The sequence below is a fragment of the Mustela nigripes genome, chromosome 2 (genome assembly GCF_022355385.1).
Source record: "Mustela nigripes isolate SB6536 chromosome 2, MUSNIG.SB6536, whole genome shotgun sequence".
Lineage (NCBI taxonomy): Eukaryota > Metazoa > Chordata > Mammalia > Carnivora > Mustelidae > Mustela > Mustela nigripes.
Window position 1 is genome coordinate 159593545 of NC_081558.1, and position 27815 is coordinate 159621359.

At 38.8% G+C, this 27815-nt stretch overlaps 1 protein-coding gene across 1 annotated transcript in view; it reads left to right on the forward strand.

Annotated features, from left to right (window-relative positions):
• Positions 1-27815, forward strand: part of CFAP44 (cilia and flagella associated protein 44) — a 153369-nt gene that overhangs the window by 33779 nt on the left and 91775 nt on the right. Inside the window, exons 10-17 of the mRNA XM_059391961.1 lie at positions 2433-2588; positions 2982-3029; positions 3784-3883; positions 4423-4517; positions 7609-7818; positions 8451-8561; positions 13688-13849; positions 19521-19757. Coding sequence (XP_059247944.1) covers positions 2433-2588; positions 2982-3029; positions 3784-3883; positions 4423-4517; positions 7609-7818; positions 8451-8561; positions 13688-13849; positions 19521-19757 — 1119 coding nt within the window. The remainder of the gene's footprint in view (positions 1-2432; positions 2589-2981; positions 3030-3783; positions 3884-4422; positions 4518-7608; positions 7819-8450; positions 8562-13687; positions 13850-19520; positions 19758-27815) is intronic.

Below are 27815 nucleotides of genomic sequence, written 5' to 3' on the forward strand. Positions count from 1 at the left end.
AATCTAGTGCAGGGCTTGATTCCAGGACCCTGGGATCATGACCCGAGTTGAGGGCAGATGGATGCTTAATGTCTGAGCCACCCAGGCACCCCAGTGCTATTTTTATTGGATTTTTTTTTTTTTTTTTTTTTTTTTTTTTGAGCAGGGGTCTTTGAGCCTCCTGGACTTGAACACCTGGTTCCTTCCCCAGATTAGGGAAGTTCTCCATTATAATTTGATCCAATATACCTTCTGCTTCTCTCTTTCCTCTTCTTCTGGGAGCCCAACTATTTTAATATTGTTTCACTTTATGTTATCGCTTGTCTCTCAAATTCTTCCCTCATGATCCAGTAGCTGTTGATCTTTTTCTTAGCTTCTTTATTCTCCATCATTTTGATATTCTATGTCACTAACTCTCTCTTATGCCTTATTTTTCCTCATAGTTAGAGCCTCCATTTTTGATTAAATCTCATTAATAGCCTTTTTTATTTAAACTTGATTAGATTTTAGTTCTTTTATTTCACCAGAAAGGGATTCTCTAGTGTCTTCTATGCCCTTTTTTTTTCAGGCCCAGTCAGTATCTTTATAATAATTATTCTGAACTCTAGTTCCAACATCTTACTAATGTCCATATTAATTAGGTCCCTGGCAGTCAGTAGTGCCTCTTGCTCTCTTTTTTGAGGTGAGTTTTTCCCTCTTGTCATTTTGTCCATAGAAGAATAGATGAACAAGAGAACAAAATACTTAAAGGGCAACAGTGACCCCAGAGAAATGCACACTTAACAAATCAGAAGAGACCTGAACTGGGAAGTGTGGGGGGGGGTGTTGGTCAGGGTGGGGGTGGAGAGAGAATATGATCAGGCTGGTGAATAGAACAGAGTCATACACCAGAATTTGGGTATGTTTTGGTATATTAGAAGAACCTAGATTTCAAAATTGTAAAGAAAGAAAATATATATAATACATTGAAAGGTTGGAATGTAACTATAAAGTTGAAAATTAAAAATGACTAACAAAAAGAAAAAAGATTAAAAAAAGAAGAAAAAATAATATGATCAGACAGGTGAAGAGAATAGAACTATACACTAGATTCAGGGTGTATTTTAGTTGGTTAGAAGAAACTGCATCCCAAAATGTAAAGAAAGATAAAATTTTATGTATACAAAAATAAAATTAAATACAATGAAAAGATAGAATGTTACTATAAAAATGAAAATTAAAAAGATTTTTAAAAAAGAGTTGATAAAATAAGAAATTGGTTGAAAGGGGAAAGAGAAAAAAATCAAAAGACTAAAGAATCATGGGGAAAAACCCCATGATTTCTATAGACTATTTTCCCCTAGCACTGGAATTTTGCAGTTCCCTACAATCAGTGAACTTGTTCTTAACTGGATGTTTTTGCTGATCTTCTGGGGAAAGAGCCCGTTTTGCTGATTTTCAGGTATCTTTGCCCCAGGCTCAATTTCACTGTCTGTGGCAAGGGGCCAGGCTAAGTAAACATCTCCTGAGGATTGCTCTATGTGGCTTTTGTTCCTGAAGACTTTCCATACAGCTTTAGAGGATGAGAATGAACATGGTGGCCTCCCAATCTCTAGCCCCAGAGCCTAGAGCTTGGGGCCCCACTCCTCAGTGAGCCCTCAGAGAAAAGCAGTCCATCACTCCCATCTCCTTGGTCTCCATCCACACTCTGTGCTCACTTAGCCTGTGATGGAGCATTCCAACCTCAGGCGTGCAACCCTGTTTTGAGGCTCTAAACCCTGCAACCTCTCTGGCACACCCCCCATGCCACTCTTCCTTGCAGAGGAAGAGGAGTCTCCCCGGTTCTGCCACTTGTTGGGCTCCTACTCAGAGAGCAGTGGAATGACTGTGCCACAGTTCATGGTTTATGTCAACCCTGAGCTGAGAGCCCTCTCCTGGGCTCACTGATAGGAACTGGCTACCTCACTCCAATGCCTAGGAACTCTGCAGCCTTCATGCACCACAGGTCTTCCTGTGACCTTGGGGATTCTGAGACCATACTGTCCCAGCTAAGATTCTGCCTGTTTTACCACCTGATCACCTTTCAGGCAGGACAACCCTCACAGGAGCAGACTTCTAAAAGTTCTGATTTTGTGCTGTGCTGCTATATCACTTTCTGGTAGCTGGCTTATGGAAGATTCCTCCCCTAACCCCATGGCCTATCCTCCCATATATCGCCTTGGATTCACTTCTCTGCACCTTCTACCTTGCGGGAAATGGTCACTGTTCTATTTGTAGAGTTGCAGCTATTCTTTTTTTATATCTCCAGTTGAGTTCACAGATGTTCAGAGTGATTTGATAGCTACCTAGCTGAATTCCTGGGACCAGATGAAACTAAGGTCTCCTACTTCTCTGCCATCAATCAGGGCCCCTTCTTATAGAAAATATAAATTCAGAAACTGCTCATTGATTAAAGTATTTTCTTATTTTATAAGATCTGGGATTTTGAGACAGTAGACACTGCTGATTCTATTGATGATACTGGATTGTTAGAGATCGAGCCCATTAATGAACTTCAAGTAGGCAAGAATGTTAAACTCTTCTCTATGATAAAAATGAACGAGATTGGAAGTAATTTTTGGTTGGCTCAGGTAAGTTGTGTTCTTTTCTCTTGGCTCTTTAAAGTTAACTAGACAAAATCATAACATAATTTATTGTCACTGTAAGTCCATTTTACTATTAAGACTACTATTGATAAGTCAATGAAGACTACCTGAATTTTGGTATTTAGTTAATCTGTATTTTATACACAAAAAACCAATTAGCATTCTCATTATATTAAACTGACTATATATGTATTATGAAAATGTTTCCTTTATTGTGTGTTCTAAGATATATAGCAATTGCTTTTGTTAAATTTCAGTCACACTTTAAAACATATGTAAGGTTGTGATATTATTGTTTGTTCTTTAACTAGAAGAAAATTCTTTTCATTTGATAAGAGTTAAAAATGATGAACTATTATTGGTTATTTAATTTTTTAGGATGCCAATGGAGCCATATGGAAGCTTGACCTTAGTTTTTCAAATATTGTAAGTTGTCTCTTTTTTCCCCCTAATTCTTATAACAAAAGTCTGTTATTCTTCTTTAAAAAATATTTTGTCTTTCTCTATATTTGATTATTGTTCCCATCAAAAACTTGTCCAATGTGTCCTAGTCCTGAGAATTTATTCTCTCTCTGATTTTATTTAAAAAATGAACCATCTCAGCAAACTTTACTAGAAAAGTGGTAATGATAATGCCTCATGTTATCCAGTGCTTTACAGTTGTCATAAACTTATGGTATTTTCATTTATATTCTCTTCTGCATCCCTCATAGCTACCCTGATGAATGGGTGGACAGTTGCCATCACCTCATTTTACTGGTGAGGAAATGGAAAGCCTTCAAGTGTAAAGCCAGTACTGTTTCTCCTAACTCCAAGTCCAGAACTCTTTCTAGCCTTTTATGCTTTTGTTTTTTAAAAAGATTTACTTATTATTTTAGAGATGGGAGGGACAAGGGGAGAGGGAGAGAGAGAATCTCAAGTAGATTCCCTGCTGAGCATGGAGCCTGACGTGGGACTTGATCTCCCCACCCTGAGATCATGACCTGAGCAGAAACTAAGGGTCAGATGCTTAACTGGCTGAAACACCCAGGCACCCCACCCTATTATGCTTTTAAAAATTTCTATTCAGATAAAATCACACATGTGTTATAGGGTTTTATTTATATATTTTTTAAAAACTTGACCTTAATTTGATGTTAACTTTTCTTTAAGATCTAATGGGATTTCTTTTTATTATCAGACTCAAGATCCAGACTGCCTCTTCTCCTTCCATTCTGGAGCTGTTGAAGCCTTGGCAGTCTCTCCCCTCACTTACCTCATGGCCACTACTGCCTTGGATTGTGAGTAGGAACTCCAAATGAAAATACATCTGGTTTTTTTTGTTTTGTTTTCCGCCCCAAATTTTATATGTGTTTGATGAAAAGCATTTGAGAACTTTTCCAAAAGGTAAGCCTCTTGATGCAAGTGAAGTGAGTTTTTGTGGAGGAGAGAGGAACTAAAGTACATCAGCCTTGGTTATTGTGAAAGATTAAGGATATGGTAAGTTACAAAAATGCCATTCATTTTGGTATTATCCACATTTATGCCTTTCCTATTTTTTTTTCACCTTCCTCCTTCCTTGATGCATGGTGAATCTTTGTGGGTTATGCAAAGTGAAATTAATCCATCAGTCAATCATCAGTTGTTTGCTTTATTATCCATGATTACAAATTACCTGGTTGAGGGTATTCATGTAAATTTTTGACTAAAGAAAACATATTAGATTATTAGTTTATGTATGAAATTTCTTATTATAATGCTTAACATGTTAAGTGAGCCAAGGTTATTTTAAAAGATGACATATATATGATTTGTTTCTTTTAAAACTATCTTTCTGTAGGCTCTGTTCGAATCTATGATTTTGCTAGCAAAACTCCTTTGGCTCAGATGAAATTCAAACAGGGAGGTACTGCCCTTGCTTGGGTACCCCAACTGGTGAGTTAATAACAAACTTCTGCTGGAATGTATTGGTAAATATGGTATACAGTGCTATTTCTTAGCAATCTATTTTATGACTCTGGATTTTGGAGAAGAATAAAACTTTTAACTTAGTTTATTCACTCATTCAGAATTTGATAAAATCATATGACCTTGCTTTTGTGATTTTTGTCCTGTTTTAATAAAAATCTATTTTTATGCCACTTGCAAGTTAGTAATCATTTCATGTTATAAAATAATTACTCAACAGAATTTTGTGTATCTATCATCTAGCTGACTGTGATTTCATTTCTTCTGTTTATATTCCCAGCCTGCCTACAATGTGCTGGGTCTTGGTCTAGCTTCTGGGAATATAGCAATGAACAGAAACAAAAATACTTGCACACATGAATCTTACACTTTAGTGGGAGAGAGGAGGCAGAAATGGACAATAAAGAAAAATAAGTAACATATGTGATAGTTAGATAATAAGGCCTATGGAAAAAAATTTAGGCAGATAAGGAGTTGTCCTAGTTATCTATTGCTGTGTACTGAACTATTGCAAAATGTAGTGGCACAAAACAGCAATCTTTTTATTTTGCTCATATACTGTCTGGATTGGGAAATCAGAAAGGTGACAACAGCAGTGGATTATCTCTGCTTCGTTGTGTCTGAGGCCTGGAATCATGTAAAGCCTTCTTTATCATCAGTCTGGCACCTGGGCTGAAGACTGGCTAAGCTGGGCTGTCAATAGGAGTGCCTACCTAATAGCTTCTTCATGGGGCTTCTGCTTCATCACAGCGTGGTGGCCTCAGGGTAGGCACATACTTCTTAAATGGCAGCTCAGGACTCTAAGATCTAGTGTTCCAATAAACAGGCAGATTCACTGGGCCTTTTAGAACGAGACTTGGAAGTCATATAATGTCAGTTGTACCGACTCACCTGAGTGAAGCAGTCACAAGGCCCACCCAGATTCAAGGAGGGAGGGACCTAAATGGCATCTCTTTATGGGGGATATGCCAAAGAATTTGCAGCCAAGTTTTTAAAATATCATGGGAGTATTTGAGGAATGTTTTATCCTTATTGTTTTGGGTTGAAATCAAAGAGAAATTGTTCTAGGACCAAGATAAATGTGGAAATGGATCGAGTCAAGGCCAGAGAGTAGAACTCAGGCCTGGGATTAGAGGCAGAACAATGAAAAGGTTAGAATAAGGAGAAACACACAGAGTGTTTGTCTTACCAAACCAGGCTGACTCTTTATCCTGCTTCATTTACACTCTTACCTGAAGTATTTCAATTATAGCCATATAATTAAATCATTTATACAGATGGCTGTGCAATGTCCATAGAATGTTCCCTTTTTTAGCCTCCTATCCAAGTGATCCTATCCATGATCATTGGATATCATGCTAGAATTAAATGCCTCATCTTTAGACCCTTTTGCTTCTCTAGAAAACTCCGTATCTTTATGAATCAGCTCAGGTCAGACATCATCTCTGCATAGCCCTCTGCGACCCTACCTTCCTTCAGGTAGAGCTAGGCACTCCTTCCTCTGTGATTTTTTTTTAAAGGACTATGTATATACTAATTTTATGAACCTTTACACAATGCGCTAAGATGAATTGCTTTATTGTCTCTTTCCCACCAGACTGTTCTTCATGGGTGACAATTACACTCTATTCTACTTTGAACCTCTAGTGCCTCTAGAGTACATTTAGACACATAGCAAATATTTACTGAATGAACAACATTCAACTGGAGTTGGATGGAATACAGTTTTTTCTTATTACCAAGACTCTCATAACTGCCTGGTCTTAGTGATGATCACTCTGCTTTAAAGAATATCAGGGCTCTTGCCTTTATCCTGAATGCCTCCCAAGACAGCAGATTTAGAATATTGGGATACTGCTAGATTTTTTTCTTTATCCCAGACTTCTCTGAGTTGCAGGCTATGTGCTTTCCTCATTTTGAGATCTCCAGGGGACCTCAAACCCAACATGTCCAAGACGAGATTGATGATACTCTGCTGGCCTCCAAAAACAATAATAGCAACAACAAACCACACAGACACTTGGCTCCCTTCCACGGTTTCCTATCTCAGTAAATGTCTCAGTCATTCTTGACACCTCCCTCTGCCCTTCTCTCATGTATTCAGTGATCACCAAATAGGGTCATAATAACTTTCTCTAAATGATGCCCATGTCCTTCCTCTCCATGACACCATCTTAGACCAAGTGACCACAATCACTCTCTTGGAGTAAGGCAGCCATTGCTTTAAAGGTCTTGCCAAAGGTCTCCCTACATCCTATCTAGGCCATCTCAGTTCTGTTTTGTACAATGAAGCTAAGATGGCTTTTCCAAAATAGCAAATCTGATCATGTCACCCTCTATACACACACACACATGCACACAGACACACACATGCATACACATATCCAAACCCCCAACTAAAAACCTTTCAATGGCTTTTCACTGCTCTTGGGATGAAGACTATCCTTAATGTGACATGTAAGCCACTTTGTGACCTGGGCCTTGCTTATCTCTCTCTTTAGCTTCTTTTCTGCCACATGACCTTTCCACAAGCTATATTCTCTCCCAGGCATACTTCTCCCATCTCCCTGAACTTAATTTCTGGGCATTTTTCTGGTCTCAGCTCCACCATCTCTTTCTTGGTCTAGGTAAGCTTTCTTTGTTATATGCCCTCAGATATTGTGTCTTTCCTTTAGCATTTATTTCTGTTCATAAATTTATACTCATCTGCATGATTGATGTCTGTCCTCCCCCTAGACCATAAATTCTGTGAAACTGGGGACAAACTGTTTATGCTCACCCTTGAGTTGCTGGTGATAGGTGCCTGGCACATGATAGACAAGCTACTACACCAGCATTTGCTTCTTCTGTGTTTGAATTGCCATTGTCTACCCATCTCATCAGCAGCAGTAATAAAGAACTAGAATAGATGGAGGTTACCAGAAAGTTGTATAAGGACTTACCAATGAGTTGTCAATGTTAAATTACTTGGCTAAATAAAATACAGAGTTATCTGTTACATAGTACAACTTTCTTAATCAACTAATTTCATATATGTTGCATTTAATTTTTATCCAAGGTAAGCTACACTGGAGCACAGATTATTGCAGGATTCGAAGATGGGGTGGTTCGAATTCTTGAACTTTACGATCCAAAAGGACTCACAATTTTTGCAGGACGGAAGAAAATTTCTGATGCAGATATTATTTTGAAACAGGTTTTCAAACCCCATACTGCTCGTGTTACTGCCTTAGCTTATGAACGTGATGGAGAAATTCTAGCTACAGGGGTAAATGGTAGATTTCTTTTTGTTTCCTATTGAGCTTTCATGGTTAAATTTATTTTATTTGTCTTTCTACTTGATGATAACTTATTTGCTGATGTACATTTTAGAGAAAAACCCATAGTTTGTTTCTTTATGTTCATATTCTTTTAGTATAGTCTGTGCATGACATCTCAAAATTTTCTTATAAATTGAGTTCTAATGCTTATTTTAAATGAATAGAAGTTTTCAACTGGGAGTTATGATCCTGTGTTATGTATAACCAATATTTTATCACATAGGTATGTTCTTAAACAGAATTGCCATAAGTGATGAGAATAAACTTGTACATTTTTAATGCATTAGTAAGTGAGCATATGCTTTGTGGAATTTTTTGAGTTAACCTATGTATAGGTAAGGTATAGTGATCATTCTTTCAGAAACACATCCTGGAACACTTGGTTTGTCAAATGTTCTCATGGGGGAAATGAAGCAAATATTTGAAATAAGAATTTTCCCAGAATAATCTGGGAAATATGATTATTGTGGGTATAGTTATATAGAGGATATACTAGAGCTAGTAAGTGCTACTCTGTACTCTATAGAATACATTTTTTTAAAAAAACCCCATATTTCTTGGGTATTTCTCTTTTTCTTAGAGTAAAGATCAAACCGTCTTCTTCTTTGAAGTAGAAAAGGATTATAAGCCAATAGGGTATATTACTACTCCTGGACCTGTTCGCCAGTTAGTATGGTCTTCGAACTCCCATGTAAGTAATTAGTATTTGTCTTCATGTTTAAATCTCAATTACAGCATAATGAAGTGATCTGGAAGATAGAGAAGAACAGGTGGAATTGTTAGCCACATTCCTGGGTCCTGCAGTGAGGGGCCAGGGATGCTCTTAGCTTGGCTAGTAGAACATTACTGAGGAGATCCACATCATACTCATTACCTCTTCTCTCTTCCATTCTCTAAATTGTTGGTCATGATTCCCCTCCCAAAACTTTGGGTTCTATCAAGCTTTGCTTTAACACTGGTAACTTTATTGAGATGCACAGGTCAGAATGTGCTGACTTGGGTCTATCAGTCCTTTTGACATTCAAAAGTTCAGTTCCAAGGTCTGAATGTCCTTGCCCTCATCTTTCTCTCTTTGCTTCTGCCCCGTTCCACCTCTATTTTCTCTTTGAATCTTCCACGGACTCTTTTCCTAACAACAGTTGGTGATTCAGGATTGGTTACTGATCTTATTTAATGCCTCTCATTTCCCTAAGTTTGAGCATTAGATAATTTCGTCATCTAAATGTTGATTTAATTTCTAAACCAGGTGCTGTCCTGGGTTCTAGGATAATAATACCGATTGAACTGTATGGAGGTGTCAGAATTATTGACATCTGTTTTTTTTTTTAAAGATTTTATTTATTTATTTGACAGACAGAGATCACAAGTAGGCAGAGGCAGGCAGAGAGAGAGGAGGAAGCAGGCTCCCTGCTGAGCAGAGAGCCCGATGCGGGACTCGATCCCAGGTCCCTGAGATCATGACCTGAGCTGAAGGCAGCAGCTCAACCCACTGAGCCACACAGGCACCCCTGAAGTAACATCTGTTAATCTACCTTGAACTTGTCTAAAGGAAAGGGCTACAACAGTATAGTATCTAGAAAAAGCTTTTTAAAAAAAAATATTCATCATTTTCCTCTTTGCTAGGCACTGACGATGGAGTCAATAAGCAGTACAAAGCAATCTCTTCGAAAGAGGAAAAAATGTACCTATTTTAGAAGTTAAATATCACTGAACAATACAAGGTTTCACAAGAGAAATGGTGACTAAAATATCAGTGATATAGACAATGTGTGCTATGAATATAGAGTAGGGAAATACAAAGAAGGGGATAAGTCAACATAAGTTGTTATTTTGTATTATTCTACCTTAACCTTGAGGAAATGGTGGGATATGTGTAGTTGGAGAGAAGGTGGGTGCTGGTGATTTAGGAGAAGGAAACGAAAGCTGCAAAGCGACCTGGGTTTTAAAGCATGAACACAACATGTGATATTATGTGCATCCTTTAATAATTTCTTTAGATCAAAGTCAAAAACCCAAAACGGTTAGAAATGGTGGGTGGGAAGAAGGTGGGCATGACTACAAAGGGACATCTTGAAGATCCTAATGGTAATGAAGTAGTTTTGCATCTTGATTACTGTGAATGGTTCCATGAATCTACAGATGTGATAAAATGACATAGAATTATACACATGTTCTGTATTAATGTCAATTTCCTGGTTTTGATATTGTTGCATAAGAGGTAACCAATGGGAGAAACTGGTTGAAGGGTACATGATTCCTTCCTATACTATCTTGGTAACTTCCTGTGATTCACTAATTATTTTGAAATAAGAAGCAAAAATTTTTTTTTTGAAGCTAAATTTTTTTAAATAGGCATAAGAGACCAAAACCCCCAACATAATTCTAAAGTTATTTCAGGCTGTGCTGCTGATTAGTGCTTGTATTTCTTGTATTTGGGAATTACTAATGTCAAAGCAAATTACCCTCATTTCACAATGTATACATGTATCAAACCATCACATAGTACACTTTAAACTTATACAGTGTTATATTTCAGTTATGGTTCAATAAAGATGGAGAAAAAAGGTAAATTACCATGTGTAACTGATACGCTGCATGCTGCAGTTATCCAGTTAGCCATAGCTGTTAGCTTCTACCAGTTCTCAACGGTCAGACCTCCTGCCTTCCTGAATGCATTAAACTTCTGTCCGCTATTTATAATTTGTGTTTCCAATAAGGGTGTACCACATGTACACACAGACTCATTCTGACTGCTGTGGTCACTACCATGATCACTCTGGGCAGAAGTGAGGTATGGGGGAAGCAGATGAGAGGTGGATGGATCTACTGGGGAGCTATGTTCCAGACACTTGACCAGTGTATGAAAGACTGCGGACAAGAGCTATGTAGGAGGTAGAATTAACAGAGTTTCTGGGGCAGAATTTTGAATTTCTGGGGATAACGTTGAGCTGTTTGAATGAAACACATGAGCTTCTCTAAGACATGTTCTTTTGCCTGCATTATTCTGGGAGAACTGTCCTCTCTGTTGCTATAACCAGAAAATCTCAAAAATCCCAGCCTTTTCCCTACCTCTAACCACCCTGCCCTTCATTGATTACCAAACTTCTTTGATTTGCATTCCCTGCTTCCTCTTTGATATCCTAGATGAAAGCATAATACTATACATAAGAGTAAATAGCATTCAAATAGATAAAGTGAAAACTAATGGAACATTTGAAGGAAATGAACAAACTCTGTTCCCAGACAGTTTAGAGTCACGTAAATGCTTTAAGGCAAAGGCCCAGCAGAACGTCAGGTTCACTTTTCTGTATTCCCCTTTCTCTGGGATCATGTCCCCTCAAGTCCCAATTGTTTTTGTAACTTTGAACTTCAACTTTTGTCTCCTCTTCTCTTCAAGAATGTCTAAAGCTCTAGAACACAGCATTCTGTTTGACTTCTTGGTCTCACGCAAACTGTTGGCAACTTGTCGTTAGGAGGAAAAGTTGCAGAAGAATCCCTCACCTTCCCACTACCCAACATAACAATCCTGTTACCTGTGCATCCACCTGCTTTCTTCCCTTTTTTATTTTATTTTTTTAATGTTATTTTTATTTTTTTATTTTTTAAAAAAGATTTTATTTATTTATTTAACAGAGAGAAATCACAAGTAGTCAGAGAGGCAGGCAGAGAGAGAGAGGAGGAAGCAGGCTCCCTGCTGAGCAGAGAGCCCCATGCGGGACTCTATCCCAGGACTCCGAGATCATGACCTGAGCCGAAGGCAGCGGCTTAACCCACTGAGCCACCCAGGCGCCCATTCCCTTTTTAATAATAGAGATGTCCTCTCCATTCCATTTGAGGGCAGTTCTGCCGCCTCCTTTGGATTATTCTGTTTTCCATCTTTTTCAAGATTTCATACTACTTATTTTCTCTTGTCATAAATTTAACCTCACCTGCTTATTGGATCATTTCCATTGGTATTTAAATGTGTTTGAGTATCTTCCATGAACAAAAAATCAATTCTTCAACTTTCCATTCTCCTCTAGTTACTGCCCCATCTTTCTCCTCCTGACTTTTCCAAGAGGATTGATCATTCCTGTAGCCTCTTGACTAGTATCTAGTCTCATCCATTCCACCAAGTCTGCTCCTGTAAAGAAACCAGTGATGTCCACTTAACATTTTCAGTTCTCATCTTTCTTGACCTCTTACTTCCTTTGATTCTGTTGACCTTACATTCTCTGAATTACCATTTCCCTTTAACTTTTGTGACCTTATTCTCTCCTGGTTCCCAATTCTACATCTTGCCCTTCCTTTTCAGCCTTCCTCACCCAATTACTGAGTATTCTTTCCCTATAGCTCTGTTCCAATCTCTCTTTTCATTCTGTTTTCTTGACCTGGGTCTTACCATCCAAGTCCATAACTTCCTTGTAAGCCCAAACGTGCCACTGGATATTTGCACAAGGTATTTGCTTTGTAAAACATACTCCCTCAAACCTTCCCCTAACTTATTGTGTAATTCTATTCCCCCTTCATCTTGAAGTTTAGATACCACCTTCTCAGGAAGCCTTGCACAGCTTCCTTTGCTCTTGTGGCACCTCTGCAACACTTGTCACAATTATAATTTACATTTATTTATATGATTTGTTAAATGACAAGCTCTCTTGTTGGAGGTAAGCTCCATAGTGCCAGATGCTGTATTTTTCTTTTATAGTTTTACCCTTAGCATCCCACAAAATGCCAAATACATAGTAGACACATAATAATTATAGAATGAAATGACTGAGTGAAGAAACATTTTGAATAATGTGTCTATAGAATATCGAGATGGGGACTTTGCAGTCATGGTTAAATATATGATTTTGGGAGATCAAGAGAATGGTCTGGGGGCGCCTGGGTGGCTCAGTGGGTTAAGACCTCTTCCTTTGGCTCAGGTCATGATCCAGGGTCCTGGGATCAAACTCCACTTCGGGCTCTCTGCTCAGCAGGGAGTGTGCTTCCCCCTCCCCCAACCTGCCTGTCTGCCTATTTGTGATCTCTGTCAAATAAATAAATACAATCTTAAAAAAAGAGAGAATGGTCTGGCCTAGAGAGATGAATTAATTTGGAATCTAATGGTGTGTGAGTGGTAATGAAGACTTATGTTAGTTATAAGATTTCCCAGGGAATGCTTATGGAGTGAGAGAAGAGGGAAGAGGACAAACACCTTGGGAACATCCACATTTAATGAACTGGGGCAGCTAGAGAACGATCCACCAAAGGCTGCTCAGACTGGATATGCCATCCACACACTGCAGGTTTTCCTTCTCCTTTTATTCTGAAGGATAACCTGATTTTAATATTCTGCTTTTTGGACTAACATACTTCACAGCTGCATTTTTGGCTCAGAAAATGTATTATGACATCTGTAAGGGAAACAAATCTAAATCTAATGTTAACACTTAGCTTATTAATGATTATGTATAGTGATTAATAAGATGACTTATTATTGCAGTGAGGGATTAAGGATTTAAAAAATGGTTAGTATAGGGGCACCTGGGTCGCTCAGTCGGTTAAGTGTCTGCCTTCTGCTCAGGTCATGATCCCAGGGTCCTGGGATTGAGCCCTGCATTGGGCTTTCTGCTCAGCAGAGACCCTGCTTCTTCTTCTCCCTCTGCCTGCAGCTCCCCCTGCTTGTGGGCTCTCTCGCGCTGTCAAATAAATAAATGAAAATCTTAAAAAAATTTTTTAAAAAAATGGTTAGTATACATAGCAATTAAATTTCTTCCTGATTTGTGATCTTTTTGAGCTATGCTTCTAAAAATTCACCTAAATGTGAATGATATGTTAATCTTCCTTTTTCAGCCTGACAGTACTTTACTGATTATCTGTGAGAATGGCTATGTTCTTGAAACGCCACTTCCAACCATAAAGGAAGAAGAGGAAAATCGTGATGTAGTTTCCTATGAAATCAAAGACATGGACATAAAATATTTTCATTTCTCAAGTGTCAAGTCTAAGATTCTGGTATGAGATATCCTTGAAGCATTATCTTCTAATGTGTTTTTTTCTTAGAAAAATTTTAAAATTATTTCTATTAACATATAATGTATTATTTGCCCAAGGGGTACAGGTCTGTGGATTATCAGGCTTACACATTTCTCAGCACTCACCATAGCATGTACCCTCCCCAATGTTTTTCTTAGAATTTAAAGTATCCTTTTTTTCCTTGAAGTTTTTATTTAAATTCCAGTTAACATACAGTGTAATATTAGTTTCAGGTATACAGTATAGTGATTCAATACTTTCATACATCACCTGGTGCTCATCACAAGTACCTCCTTAGTCCCTATTTTCTACCTAACCCATCCCCCATCTTTCCTCTGGTAACCATCAGTTTGTTCTCTGTAGTTAAGAGGTTAAGAGTCTGTTTCTTGGGGGGTGCCCCGGTGGCTCAGTCAGTTAAGCATTCTTAATTTAGCTCAGGTCATGATCTCAGGGTTGTGAGATCAAGCCGTGTGCCAGGCTCCATGCTGGGTGTGGAGCATGCTTAAGATTCCCTCTCTCCCTGGGGGTGGGGTTATGGACATTGGGGAGGGTATGTGCTTTGGTGAGTGCTGATTCATAGACCTGTACCCCTGGGGATAAAAATACATGTTTATAAAAAATAAAAAATTAAAAAAAAAAAAAGATTCCCTCTCTCCCTATCCCTCTGCCCTGCATGCCTCTCTGGAAAAAAAACAAAAAATGTCTGTTTCTTGGTTTGCCTCTCACTTCCCCACATGATCATATGTTTTGTTTCCAAGCCCTACATATGAATAAAGTCATATATATTTATCTTTCTCTAACTGACTTTACTTAGTATAATATTCTCTACCTCCATCCACATCATTGCAAATGGCAAGATTTCATTCTTTTTAATGGCTGAGTAATATTCCATTGCATAAAAGTGCTGATGAAATATGAAGAAGAATAAGACATTTACCCTGACTTTATGAGCTTATAAGCTGGTAGAAAGCAGCTGACTATATTAGAAGGCAGTAGTGAATGGATATTAAAATCACAGTGCAAAGAAAATAATTTTAGGAGTGTGGAGTGAAACAAATTTGAGTTTGCTGGTGGGGGGGTAAGGGGGGATCAAAGATGACTAGATAGAGGGAACATTTAGTATTTAAAAAAATGAGAAGAGGGGTGCCTGGGTGGCTCAGTGGGTTAAGCCTCTGCCTTCGGCTCAGGTCATGATCCTGGTGTCCTGGGATCGAGTCCCGCGTTGGGCTCTCTGCTCAGCCGGAGGCCTGCTTCTCCCATACACCCCGCCTTCTTCTCTGCCTACTTGTAATCTCTGTGTCTGTCAAATAAATAAATAAATCTTAAAAAAAATGAGAAGAATTTTTAGAGGATGAAAAAGGAGAGGAAGGCAATAAGAGCTGGAATAACATCCTGAGGGAAAGCAGAGTTGTAAGAATTTCTGGTGTTTTAGAAAAATGAAGACTGGAATGTTGAGACCCAGGGATGCAGTATGTTAGAGGGAAGTGGCAGAAATCTATGACCAACACTTGGGCTCCTTAAATACCAGCCAAGATATTTCAATTTAATTCAAGACCATTGAGATCCATTATGAGTTTTTTTCCTCTTTTCTTCCCTCCCACCCCCATTTGTTCTTTGAAGAAATTCTTATTTCAGTATAGTAGACACACAATGTTATATCAGTTTCAGGTACGCAACATAGTGGTACAACAAAACTGTACATTATGCTGTGTTCACCACAAGTGAAGCTACTACCTGTCACCATACAACACTATTACAGTACCATTGACTATATTCCCTATGCTGTACTTTTTATATTTTATGTATATGTCATCATATTTTACATCTTTTAATTCATAATTTTCTTCTAATTATGGCTTTCTTTTTCCTACTTAAAGAAATCCCTTTCACATTTTTTGTAAGGCCAGTTTAGTGATGATAAACTCCTTTAATTTTTCTTTGGTTGGGAAATTCTTTCTCCTTTTATTCTGAATGATAAACTTGCCAGGTATAGTATTCTTGGTTGTAGGTTTTTTCCTTTCAATACTTTGAATATATAATGCCACTCCCTCTGGCCTTCAAAGCTTCTGCTGAAAAACTGACTGATAGCCTTATAGGGTTTCCCTTGTATGTAGCTTCTTGCTACTTTCTTACTACTTCTACAAATCTTTTTATCTTTAACCTTTGACATTTTAATAATTGTGTTTCATGGGTTCATCTTGTTTTTAACTACCATGCTTCCTAAACCTGGATGTCTGTTTCTTTTCCCAGATTAGTGAAGTTTTGAAGCTAGTATGTCTTCAAATGAATTTTCTGCACCTTTCTTTTCTCCTTCTGGTACCCCTATAATGTGAATATTTGTTTGATGTTGTCCAGAGATCTCCTAACTTATCCTGATTTTTTTTTCTGTTGTTCATTTTGGGTGCTTTCCATTACCCTATGTTCCAGATCACTGATCCATTCTTCTGCATCGATAATCTGTTGATTCCCTCTAGTGGTTTTTCCCCCCACTTCACTTCAGTTATTGTATTCTTCATTGCTGATTTTTAAAAATATTTTTTTCTTTGTTGAAGGCCTACTGTGTTCTTTTACTCTTTTCTCAAGCAAGCTGAACATCTTTATGATCATTGGTTAAACTCTTTTTGAAGCATATGGCATATCTCCTTTTTATTTAGTTCTTTTTTTGGAGATTTTGTCCTGTTCTTTCTTTTGGAATGTATTCCTCTGCCTCCCATTTTTCTTGACTTTCATGTTTGTTCCTATGAATTAGGTAAGACAGCTACTTCTCCTAAATTTGGAGAAATGATCTTGTATATGGTCTCCCATATATATAGTTGACAATTTACTCTGGCTGTCTGGAGCTTCAGATGGTGTAGGTTGAGGGTTTCAGGGCATTCCATGCTGTGTCTGACCTGGTGAGATGACTGGAGCTGAAGTGGGTGTAAGTGGGGAAGTCCCAGAGCTTTTCATGCAGTGGACATCCTGGCAGGACAGCTAAAATGGAACTGGGTGCTGATTTGGAGGATCTGGGGGTCCCTGGGTATGCTGCACAGGGGCTGCCCTTGTGGAGTAATAGGATCCAGGGCTGGGGGATGCCTGTGCTACCTACAGGGGACTTTCTGGTGGGACAGCTGGTGCCAAAGCAGGCATCAGCCAGGAGGTCCCAGAGCACTCTATACTGGGGTTGTTCTAGCAAGCTGTCTGAAGCAAATGTGGTGTGGATCTGGAGTTTTCAGGGATCCTTCGCACCTGTGTCACTGTGATGCAACAGGTGGAGCTGTGGGGAGTGCTATCCATGGTGTCCTGGTGTATACCTCCCTGGATCCTCCTTGGTGAGATTGCTAGAGCTAGTGGGGGCTAGGTGCCTTGGGCTCACTGATGTGGTAGGCTGGTTAGGGTGCCCAGATCTTGCTCCCCTCATTCACACTGTCATGGTGGAGGGGTAGCATAAACTGTGGTTCTTGCCAGCCCTTCTGTCCTGCAGAGATTTTCAGCATCTCCCTGCAGTTTGGCAGGGTTCTAAGGCTGGTTGTTTTATATACTAGTTGCTCTTTTATTTATTTATAAATAATAAATAGTTGCTCTATTTTACTTATTTTTTTTTAAGATTTTATTTATTTATTAGACAGAGATCACAAGTAGGCAGAGAGGCAGGCAGAGAGAGAGAGAGTGGAGGAAGCAGCCTCCCCTTTCCTTGCAGAGAGTCCGATGCGGGGCTCGATCCCAGGACCCTGAGATCATGACCTGAGCTGAAGGCAGAGGCTTTAACCCACTGAGCCACCCAGGTGCCCCTTTTACTTATTTTTTATTTAAATTCAATTAACATATAATGTATTATTTGTTTCAGAGGTACAGGTCTGTGATTCATCAGTCTTATATTATCCCCAGTACTCATTATAACACATAGCCTCCCCAGTGCTCATCACCTAGTTACCCCATATCCCCATCCTCATTACCCCTAGCAACCTTCAGTTTGTTTCCTATGATTAAGGGTCTCTTATGGTTTGCCTCCCTCTCCGGTTTCATCTTATTTAATTTTTTCCTCTCTTCCCCTATGATCCTCTGTTTTGTTTCTTAAATTCCACATATCAGTGAGATCATATGACCATTGTCTTTCTCTGACTGACTTATTTTGCTTAGCATGATACCCTCTAGTTCCATCCATGTTGTTGCAAATGGCAAGACTTCATTTTTTGATGGCTGAGTAATATTCCATTATAAAGATACATACCACATCTTTATCTATTCGCCTGTCAAGAAAGATATCTGGGCTCCTTCCACAGTTTGGCCATTGTAGACATTGCTGCTATAAACTTTGGGGTGCAGATGCCCCTTTGGACCACTACATTTGTATCTTTAGGGTAAATACCTAGTAGTTCTGTGTTGTAGGATAGCTCTATTTTAACTTTCTGAGGACCCTCCATACTGTTTTCCAGAGTGGCTGCTCCAGCTTACTTTCCCACCAGCAGTGTAGGAGGGATCCACTTTTTCTGTATCATCAACATCTGTCATTTCCTGACTTGTTAATTTTAGCCATTCTGACTGGTGTGAGGTGTATTTCATTGTGGGTTTCATTTGTATTTCCCTGATGCCAAGTGATGTTGAGCATTTTTTCATGCTTCTGTTGGCCATTTGGATGTCTTCGTTGGAGAAATGTCTGTTCATGTCTTCTGCCCATTTCTTGATTGGATTTGCTCTTTGGGTGTTGAGTTTGATAAGTTCTTTATAGATTTTGGATATATTCTGGTTTCTCTTCAGATCATACAAATCTTTCACCTTTTACTAGTTTCTCTTTTCCTTGCCTTTTATTTTATTTTATTTTATTTATTTGACAGAGAGCACAAGTAGGCGGAGAGACAGGCAGAGAGAGAGGCAGAAGCAGGCTCCCTGCGGAGTAGAGAGCCTGATGTGGGACTTGATCCCAGGATCCTGGGATCATGACCTGAGCCAGAGGCAGAGGCTTTAAACCACTGAGCTACCCAGGCGTCCCTAAACCTTGTCTTTTTTTCCCCCCTGTGTCCCAAGGCAGACAAATCTGTTCCTGCTCTCTCAGTACTATCCATTCCCACTGCAGTTCAGAGCATTTGGGGATAGAGGTTTCTATCATTACTGTGTCTCCATTCTTTTGTCGGGAAGAGGCTGTTCAGTCATCCCTCCCACCGTGTGATTTTGAGGAGGGGATTGATGTGATGAGATCATATAAATTGGATAATTATGAGGGATAAAAAAGAAATAAAGAGGGAAAAGATGGGAGGTAGGGATGCCAGTGTTAGGTGGCTTTTGAAAGGTCTGAAAGGTGCAAGGGGTCTAAGAGTATTACTAAAAATAGGAACAACTTTTCTCAGGGCTTATTTTGATCTACCTAATTCATGGGTTGATGGTGATAGACTGGAAGAAACTGCATTTAGCTCTTCTGTTAGGAAAAAAAAAGAGAAAATAATTTCTGTAAACTTAAGATTGAAGGGGTTAATACAGAAATGATTTAAAAATGTTAATGATGAAATATATCCCCAAATTGATAATTTTTTTTTGATAATTATTTTAAAATGACATTATTTTACATCAGAGCCGTGAGTTTTTCTAGACCCTAATCTGTTTTTCATTTTGTCATCCCCTTACTATAAATGAATGATTTACAGTTGTTTTTCTATCTTAATGTCTCTTGCAAAAGCGATTAATAGAAATAGAAAAGAGAAAGGCATTAAGGGATTTGAAGAAGAAGGAGAAGGAAGAAAGGAGGAAGCAGCTAGCAGCAGAGATGGGAGAAGATGGAGAAAAGGAACTCCAAGTAGAGGAGGAGGAGGAGGAAGAGGAAGAGGAGCCATTACCTGAAATCTTTATTCCATCAACTCCCTGTCACATCCTCTGTGGATTTTACTCTGAGCCAGGGAAGTTCTGGGTTTCTTTGGTGAGTAACAATGTAATACATAAATTTTATCTCAGCTCTAATCAAATATAGTTCATGATCATGATTTTCCAGCACATTGTTACTTTCTAACTTATGGTAAGGCCATTTATTAACTACCATTAAAGGTGTGAATTCTGGTGAATAAATGTGAGTTACAGTTTTTATAACATCTTGATATCTCTTTTATGTCTGCTTATTATGCTATCATCTATAACAATCATACGTGTTCCAGGAGGTCAAAGGGGAGAATAATTAAAGATAGAAGGGCAAAGCGCTAAGGATTCTTCCAGTTGATTCTACAGCCTTTTAAATTGTGCAACTAAGTGACATTTTGAAAATAATGGGCACACTATCCTGTAAACTTTTGCTTGCATTTTGTTATTTGCAGCTGTGCTGTGTGGCCACATGGAAGTCTGGGAAGATGGCTGTTTTTAGGTGGTCACATTGCCACTCTGAACAAAATTGGGATTGGGCTAGTAAAGAAAAAGAGAAAAATGGATATCAGGGAGATAGACACCATGAATTGTCACAATATCATGACAACTATATCCTCTAATTATACATTTTCTACTCCTATCATAAGATATTGATCAATTGCAAAGCAAGATTTACTTCATTATAAATTTGTCACAAATTTCATCTCCATTCACCAAAAAAAGTAATAATTGACAAAAAAGTATACAGGCATACCCTATTTTATTGCACTTCACAGATACTTTGATTGTCACCAATTGGTTTGTGGCAATCCTCTGTTGAGGAAGTTTATTGGTATCATTTTCCCCAAAACATTGGCTCACATCATGGTTCTGTGTCACATTTTATAATTCTTGCAGTATTTCAAACTTTCTCATTATTATTCTTTGTTGTTATGATCTGTGGTCATTGATCTTTGTTGCTATTGTAGTTGTTGGGGGGAGTCCTGAGCCACATCCATATTAGACCACAAATTTAATGATAAATATGGTGTGTGTTTTGACTGCTCCACTAACCAGCCATTCCCCTGCCTCTCTCACTCTTCTTGGGCTTTCCTATTCTCTGAGATATAATAATATTGAAATCAGGCCAGTTAACAACCTTACAATGGCTTCTAATTGTTCAAGTGAAAGCAAGAATCACACGCTTCTCACTTTAAATCAAAAGCTAGAATGATTAAGCTCAGTGAGGAAGGCAGGTCAAAAGCCAAGATAGGCCAAAAACTAGACCTCTTGTGCTAAACAGTTGGCCAACTTGTGAATGCAAACAAAAAGTTCTTGAAGGAAATTAAAAGTACTAGTCCAGTGAACACATGAATACTAAGAAAGAAAAACAGACTTATTGCCAATGTGGAGAAATTCTCAGTGGTCTGGATAGAAGATCAAACCAGCCATAACATTCCCTTAAGCCAAAGCCTAATCTAGAGCCGGGCCCTAAATCTCTAATTCTCTGAAGGCTGAGAGAGGTGAGGAAGCTATAGAAGAAAAGTTGGAATTTAGCAGAGTTTGGTTCATGATGTTTCAGAAAAGAAGGAAAGAAGCCTTCTCCATAACACAGAAGTGTAAGGCAAAGTAGCAAGTGCTAATGTAGAAGCTGTAGCAAGTTCTCCAGAAGATCTGGCTAAGGTAATTCATAAAGATATCTACATTGAACAAGGGACTTAAAAAATTTTTTTTTAAATTTATATACTTGAGAGATAGAGAGTGAGAAAATGAGCAGGGAGAGCAGCAGAGGGAGAGGGAGAAGCAGACTTCCCACTGAGCAGGGAGCCTGACATGAGGCTCAATCCCAGGACCCTGAGATCACAAGCTGAACCTAAGGTAGACACTTAATCGACTCAGCCACCCAGGGGCCCTGAGAAAGGATTTTCAGTGTAGATGAACCAGTCTCATTGTGGAAGAAAATGCCGTCTAGGACTTTCAGAGAGAAGTCAATGCCTGGCTTCAAAGAATAGGTTGTTTTTCTTGTCAGAGGCTAATGCAGCTGGTGACTTAAGTTGAAGCCAGTGCTCATTTACCATTCTGAAAATCCTGGACCTTGGGAATTACATTAAGTCTATGTTGCCAGTGCTCTATAAATGGAACAACAAAGCTAGATGACAGCGCATCTGTTTACAACATGGTTACTGGATATTTTAAGCTCACTGTTGAGACCTACTCCTCAGAAAAAAAGATTCTTTCAAAATATTACTGCTCATTGACAATGCATCTGGTCACCCAAGAACTCTGATGGAGACATACAGTGAGATTAATGTTGTTTTTATGCCTGATAGTGCAACATCCATTTTGCAGCCTGTGCATCAGGGAGTAATTTAAACTTTCAAGTCTTATTATCTAAGAAATACACTTTGTAAGGCTATGGGTGCGATAGATTGCAATTCCTCTAACGGATCTGGGCAAAGTCAATGGAAAAACTTCTGGAAAGGATTCACCATTCTAGATTCATGGGAAGAGGTCAAAATATCAACATTAACAGGATTTCTTGGAAGAAGTTGATTCCAACTCTCACAGATGACTCTGAGGGGTTCGGGACTTGAGTGGAGGGAGAAACTGCAGTTATGGTAGAAATAGCAAGAGAACTAGATTTACAGGAACGCCTGGGTGGCTCAGTGGTTAAGCCGCTGCCTTCGGCTCAGGTCATGATCCCAGGGTCCTGGAATCGAGCCCCGCATCAGGCTCTCTGCTCAGCAGGGAGCCTGCTTCCTCCTCTCTCTCTGCCTGCCTCACTGCCTGCTTGTGATCTCTCTCTGTCAAATAAATAAATAAAATCTTTAAAAAAAAAAAAAAGAGAACTAGAATTACAAATGGACCCTGAAGATGGGACTGGATTGGCTGAAATCCCATGATAAAAATGGTAACAGATGAGGAGTTGCTTCTTATGGATGGGTAAAAAAAAATGGTTTCTTGAGATGTCATCTACTCCTTGTGAAGATGCCATGAAGATGGTTGAAATGGCAACCAAAGGATTTAGAATATCACATAAATCTATTTGATAAGCTGCAGCAAGGTTTGAGAGGATTGACTCCAATTTTGAAAGAAGTTCTACCCTGAGTAAAATGTTAACTAACAACATTGCATGCAACGAAGAAATTCATGAAAGGAAAAGTCAATTGATGCAGCAAACTTCATTATTGCCTTATTTTAAGAAATATGGCTGTGGCCACCCAGCCTTCAGCAACCACCACCCTGATCAGTCAGCAGCCATCAATGTTGAGGTGAGACCCTCCATCAGCAAGAAGATTAAGACCTGCCCAATGCTCAGATTACGGTTAGAAGTTTGGGGCAATAAAGTATTTTTAAATTAAGGTATGTACATTTTTTCTTAGACATAATGCTATTACATACTTAATAGACTATGGTATATTGTAAACATAACTTTCATATGCACTGGGAAACAAAAAATCATTTGACTCACTTTATTGCAATAGTAGCTTTATTGAGGTGGTCTGGAATTGAACCTCTCTTATCTCTGAGGTATATCTGTAAGTGAGAGATTACCATTTATGCACAACCTATCCCAGTCTTTGGCCAGGCCAGAATACTGAGTAGCCAAGGATTGTTACTACAAGGAGTAATGAGCATTAACTTCTCCCTGTGTTCAGTTTTTCCTAGACATACATCTTTGTTAGCAACTTCTAGGGAGGCAAGCAGCAAAAAGGATAGAAAGTAGTGATGCTTTGTCCATCTTTATGAAACAATGGTTGATGACTACTATTGTGTGGGGTTCAAGGGCATAGGGATAAATAAGGCATGTTTCCTGCCCTCAGGAAATTCCTTCATCTCAGGAGGAGAGAGGCACAGAAACAACTGTAATACAATGTAATAGCATTCTAGTATCCTTGAAACACATGCAAAAATTATTGTATAACAAACACATTCACTGCTTATTCTTAGGATTGCCCAATAAATATTATATGAGACATTCTTGCCCTAGGTGTATTTGTTACCTGAAATTCATATTTAACTGGGTATCTGGTATTTTTATTTGTGGAATACGGAAACCTATTTATTCTGTACAGAGCACCCTTCTAAGTGATTTACTAACCACCCTATAAAATAAATCCTCTTATAATTTGCATGTTGCATAAGAAGAAACCAAGGCAGGGAGAGGTTATGTCACTTATCCAAGGTCATATAACTAACAAGAGGTGGAACCAGGGTCTGGACTCAGGCAGTTTGGGCCTAGAGTCCATGCTTTTAACCATTAATCTCCACCAGCATGCAAGATTAAGGTACAGTTGACAGAGGTAGCGCCACTGATTCTGCTTGATGCAAATATTTGCCAGCTCCATTCCTGCAACCATATAGACTGTGTAGAAGACCAGTCTCCCTGTGAGGTTGTGACTGCAGTTCTCAAGTCCATGCTCATGCTGCAGGCCCATTCTCCCACCGAGCCCTGTTGGCTCTGCCACTTGGCTGAATTACTGGTATAATTCTTTTTGACAGACAGAAATCACAGGTAGGCAGAGAGGCAGGGAGAGAGAGAGAGAGAGAGGAAAGGAAGCAGGCTCCCTGCTGAGCAGAGAGCTCGTTGCGGGGCTCAATCCCAGGACCCCAGGATCATGACCTGAGCTGAAGGCAGAGGCTTTAACCCACTGAGCCACCCAGGTGCCCCTTCCTTGACTTGTCTTAAATAGATCTGACACGCTATGAGGATCCATACAAGTTTTGTCTGCCCTGCCTGTTTTGCCTGTTGTTCCAGTTGATGATGGTCTGCTGCAACTGTCCAAGGACGCTCTTCCTCAAGCCTTTTGATCCCACCCCTCTCCCTTCCTCCAATAGTTTATTCCTGGAGTAAGCCACCCAGTCTCCTGTGTCATCCACTTCCTTCTGTTCACTAAATTCTTATCTTATAAACATGCTCTAGTACTTAAAATTTTTCCTTAACCTCTCTTTCCTTCCCTTCCAGTCCTCCTTTTAGAGGTGATCCTGAAGATAATATGCACCTTTAAATTCATATAATTTGATATAAATTTATTTTTCTAATTTCAGAGAAAAAAGATCTGAGAGCACTTTAATGCCATGTATCCTCTCCCTCCCCATTGTCCTATATTTTCTCTCTCTCTCTCTTTATATATATTTGTATCCCCAAAAGGTATTTTACTATTATATTGTTGATATTACTTTGGTTTATCCTTTTTCTTGCTGTTAATTCCTTTCTATATATTTGTAATTGCATCTTCTGCTTTAAATATATAATACATATTATATATTTAATGTAGGTCTGCTAGTGACAAATTCTCTGTTTTGGGGGTTTTGGAGGGTTCTTAAAGTGTCCTCATTTTCCCTTTTTTTTTAAATTTATTTTTTATTTTCAGCATAACAGTATTCATTATTTTTTCACCACACCCAGTGCTCCATGCAATCTGTGCCCTTTATAATACCCACCACCTGGTACCCCAACATCCCACCCCCCGCCGCTTCAAACCCCTCAGACTGTTTTTCAGAGTCCATAGTCTCTCGTTCACCTCCCCTTCCAATTTCCCCCAACTCCCTTCTCTCTATCTCCCCATGTCCTCCATGCTATTTGTTATGCTCCACAAATAAGTGAAACCATATGATAATTGACTCTCTCTGCTTGACTTATTTCACTCAGCATAATCTCTTCCAGTCCCGTCCATGTTGCTACAAAAGTTGGGTATTCATCCTTTCTGATGGAGGCATAATACTCCATAGTGTATATGGACCACATCTTCCTTACCCATTCGTCCGTTGAAGGGCATCTTGGTTCTTTCCACAGTTTGGTGACCGTGGCCATTGCTGCTATAAACCTTGGGATACAGATGACCCTTTTTTTCACTACATCTGTATCTTTGGGGTAAATACCCAGGAGTGCAATGGCAGGGTCATAGGGAAGTTCTATTTTTAATTTTTTGAGGAATCTCCACACTGTTCTCCAAAGAGGCTGTACCAACTTGCATTCCCACCAACAGTGGAAGAGGGTTCCCCTTTCTCCACATCCCCTCCAACACATGTTGTTTCCTGTCTTGCTAATTTTGGCCATTTTAAGTGGTGTAAAGTGGTATCTCAGTGTAGTTTTAATTTGAATCTCCCTGATGGCTAGTGATAATGAACATTTTTTCATGTGTCTGTTAGCCATTTGTATGTCTTCATTGGAGAAGTGTCTGTTCATATCTTCTGCCCATTTTTTTTATATGATTGTCTGTTTTGTGTGTGTTGAGTTTGAGGAGTTCTTTATAGATCCAGGATATCAACCTTTTGTCTGTACTGTCATTTGCAAATATCTTCTCCCATTCTGTGGGTTGCCTCTTTGTTTTCTTGACTGTTTCCTTTGCTGTGCAGAAGCTTTTGATTTTGATGAAGTCCCAAAAGTTCATTTTCACTTTTGTTTCCTTTGCCTTTGGAGACATATTTTGAAAGAAGTTGCTGTGGCTGATATCGAAGAGATTACTGCCTATGTTCTCCTCTGAGATTCTGATGGATTCCTTTTATCCATTGAGGTCTTTTATCCATTTTGCCTTTTTAAAAAATTTATATTTTTGTTGGAAATTTTGTTTTCAAACTTTGATATCTTTTAATCCTCTTTTGTCTTCCATTCTACCAGCTGCATTATTTATTTATTAGATTTTTTTTCAGTATACTAGAATTCATTGTTTATGTACCACACCCAGTGTTCCATGCAATACATGTCCTCCATAATACCCACCACCAGGCTCACGCAAACTCCCACCCCCCACCACTTCAAAACCCTCAGATTGTTTTTCAGAGTCCATAGTCTCTCATGGTTCATTTCCCCCATCCAATTTCCCTCAACTCCCTTCTCCTCTCCATCTTCCCTATGTCCTCCATGTTATTTCTTATGCTCCACAAATAAGTGAAACCATATGATAATTGACTCTCTCTGCTTATTTCACTCAGCATAATCTCTTTTTATTGTTTCTTTGACACCTAGTATGTCTTTTTCTCTTCGCTTTTAAAATTTTGTGTTAAAGCATGTCGTTTCTTCATATTTATCTTGCTGGTGGTCATAGCATTTCTTGAATCCCTACATAGTTTTATTCAGTTTTAGAAAACTCACAGCCGTTATCTACCGTAATATTGGTCTGGCCTATCTTTTTACTTGTTTCTGCTGGGATTTCAGTTTTCTGTATATTAACCCTTATTACTATGTCCCGTACGTACTTTACACACACACTGGCCTTTTTTGGTGGGTTATTTTCCATTTTTTTTTCTTTCTCCTGCCTTGGCCTGACTACTTTATCTGATCTCTGTTCCAGTTTTCTAAGTCTGCTGTGTCTAGTTGCTTTCAAGCCCATCTACTGATTGTAATTTGTCATTTTATTTGTTCTAGAATTTTATTTTTTCCATTTAGTTTTTTTTTTTATAGATTCCAGATGGCTTTTTAAATTTTCCATTTGGCTTCAGAGTCTTTAAATATACTATTCTTGGTTATTTAAAGTCCATTTTGTAAATATCTCAATATCTCATAACTTTGATTTGTTTTTTTAAAATCTGTTTAAATTCAATTTTGTTAACATATAGTGTATTATTAGTTTCAGGGGTAGAACTTAGTGATTCCTCAGTTGCATATAATACCCAGTGCTCTTTACATGCCCATCACCCAGTTATACCATCCCCCCACCTCCCCTCCAGCAGCTGTCAATTTGTTTCCTCTAGTCAAGAGTCTTAAGGTTTGCCTCATTTTCTGTTTTCATCTTATTTTACTTTTCCTTCCCTTTCCCTATGTTCATCTGTTTTGTTTCTTAAATTCCACATATGAGTGAAATCATATGGTATTTGTCTTTCTCTGATTGACTTATTTCACTTAGCATTATATTCTCTAGTTCCATCCATATCATTGCAAATAGCAAGATTTCATTTTTTAAAAAAATATTTTATTTATTTATTTATTTATTTATTTTTAAAAAGATTTTATTTATTTATTTGTCAGAGAGAGAGCGAGCAAGAGCGAGCGCAGGCAGACAGAGTGGAAGGCAGAGTCAGGGGGAGAAGCAGGCTCCCTGCGGAGCAAGGAGCCCGATGTGGGACTCGATCCCAGGACGCTGGGATCATGACCTGAGCTGAAGGCAGCTGCTTAACCAACTGAGCCACCCAGGCGTCCCTT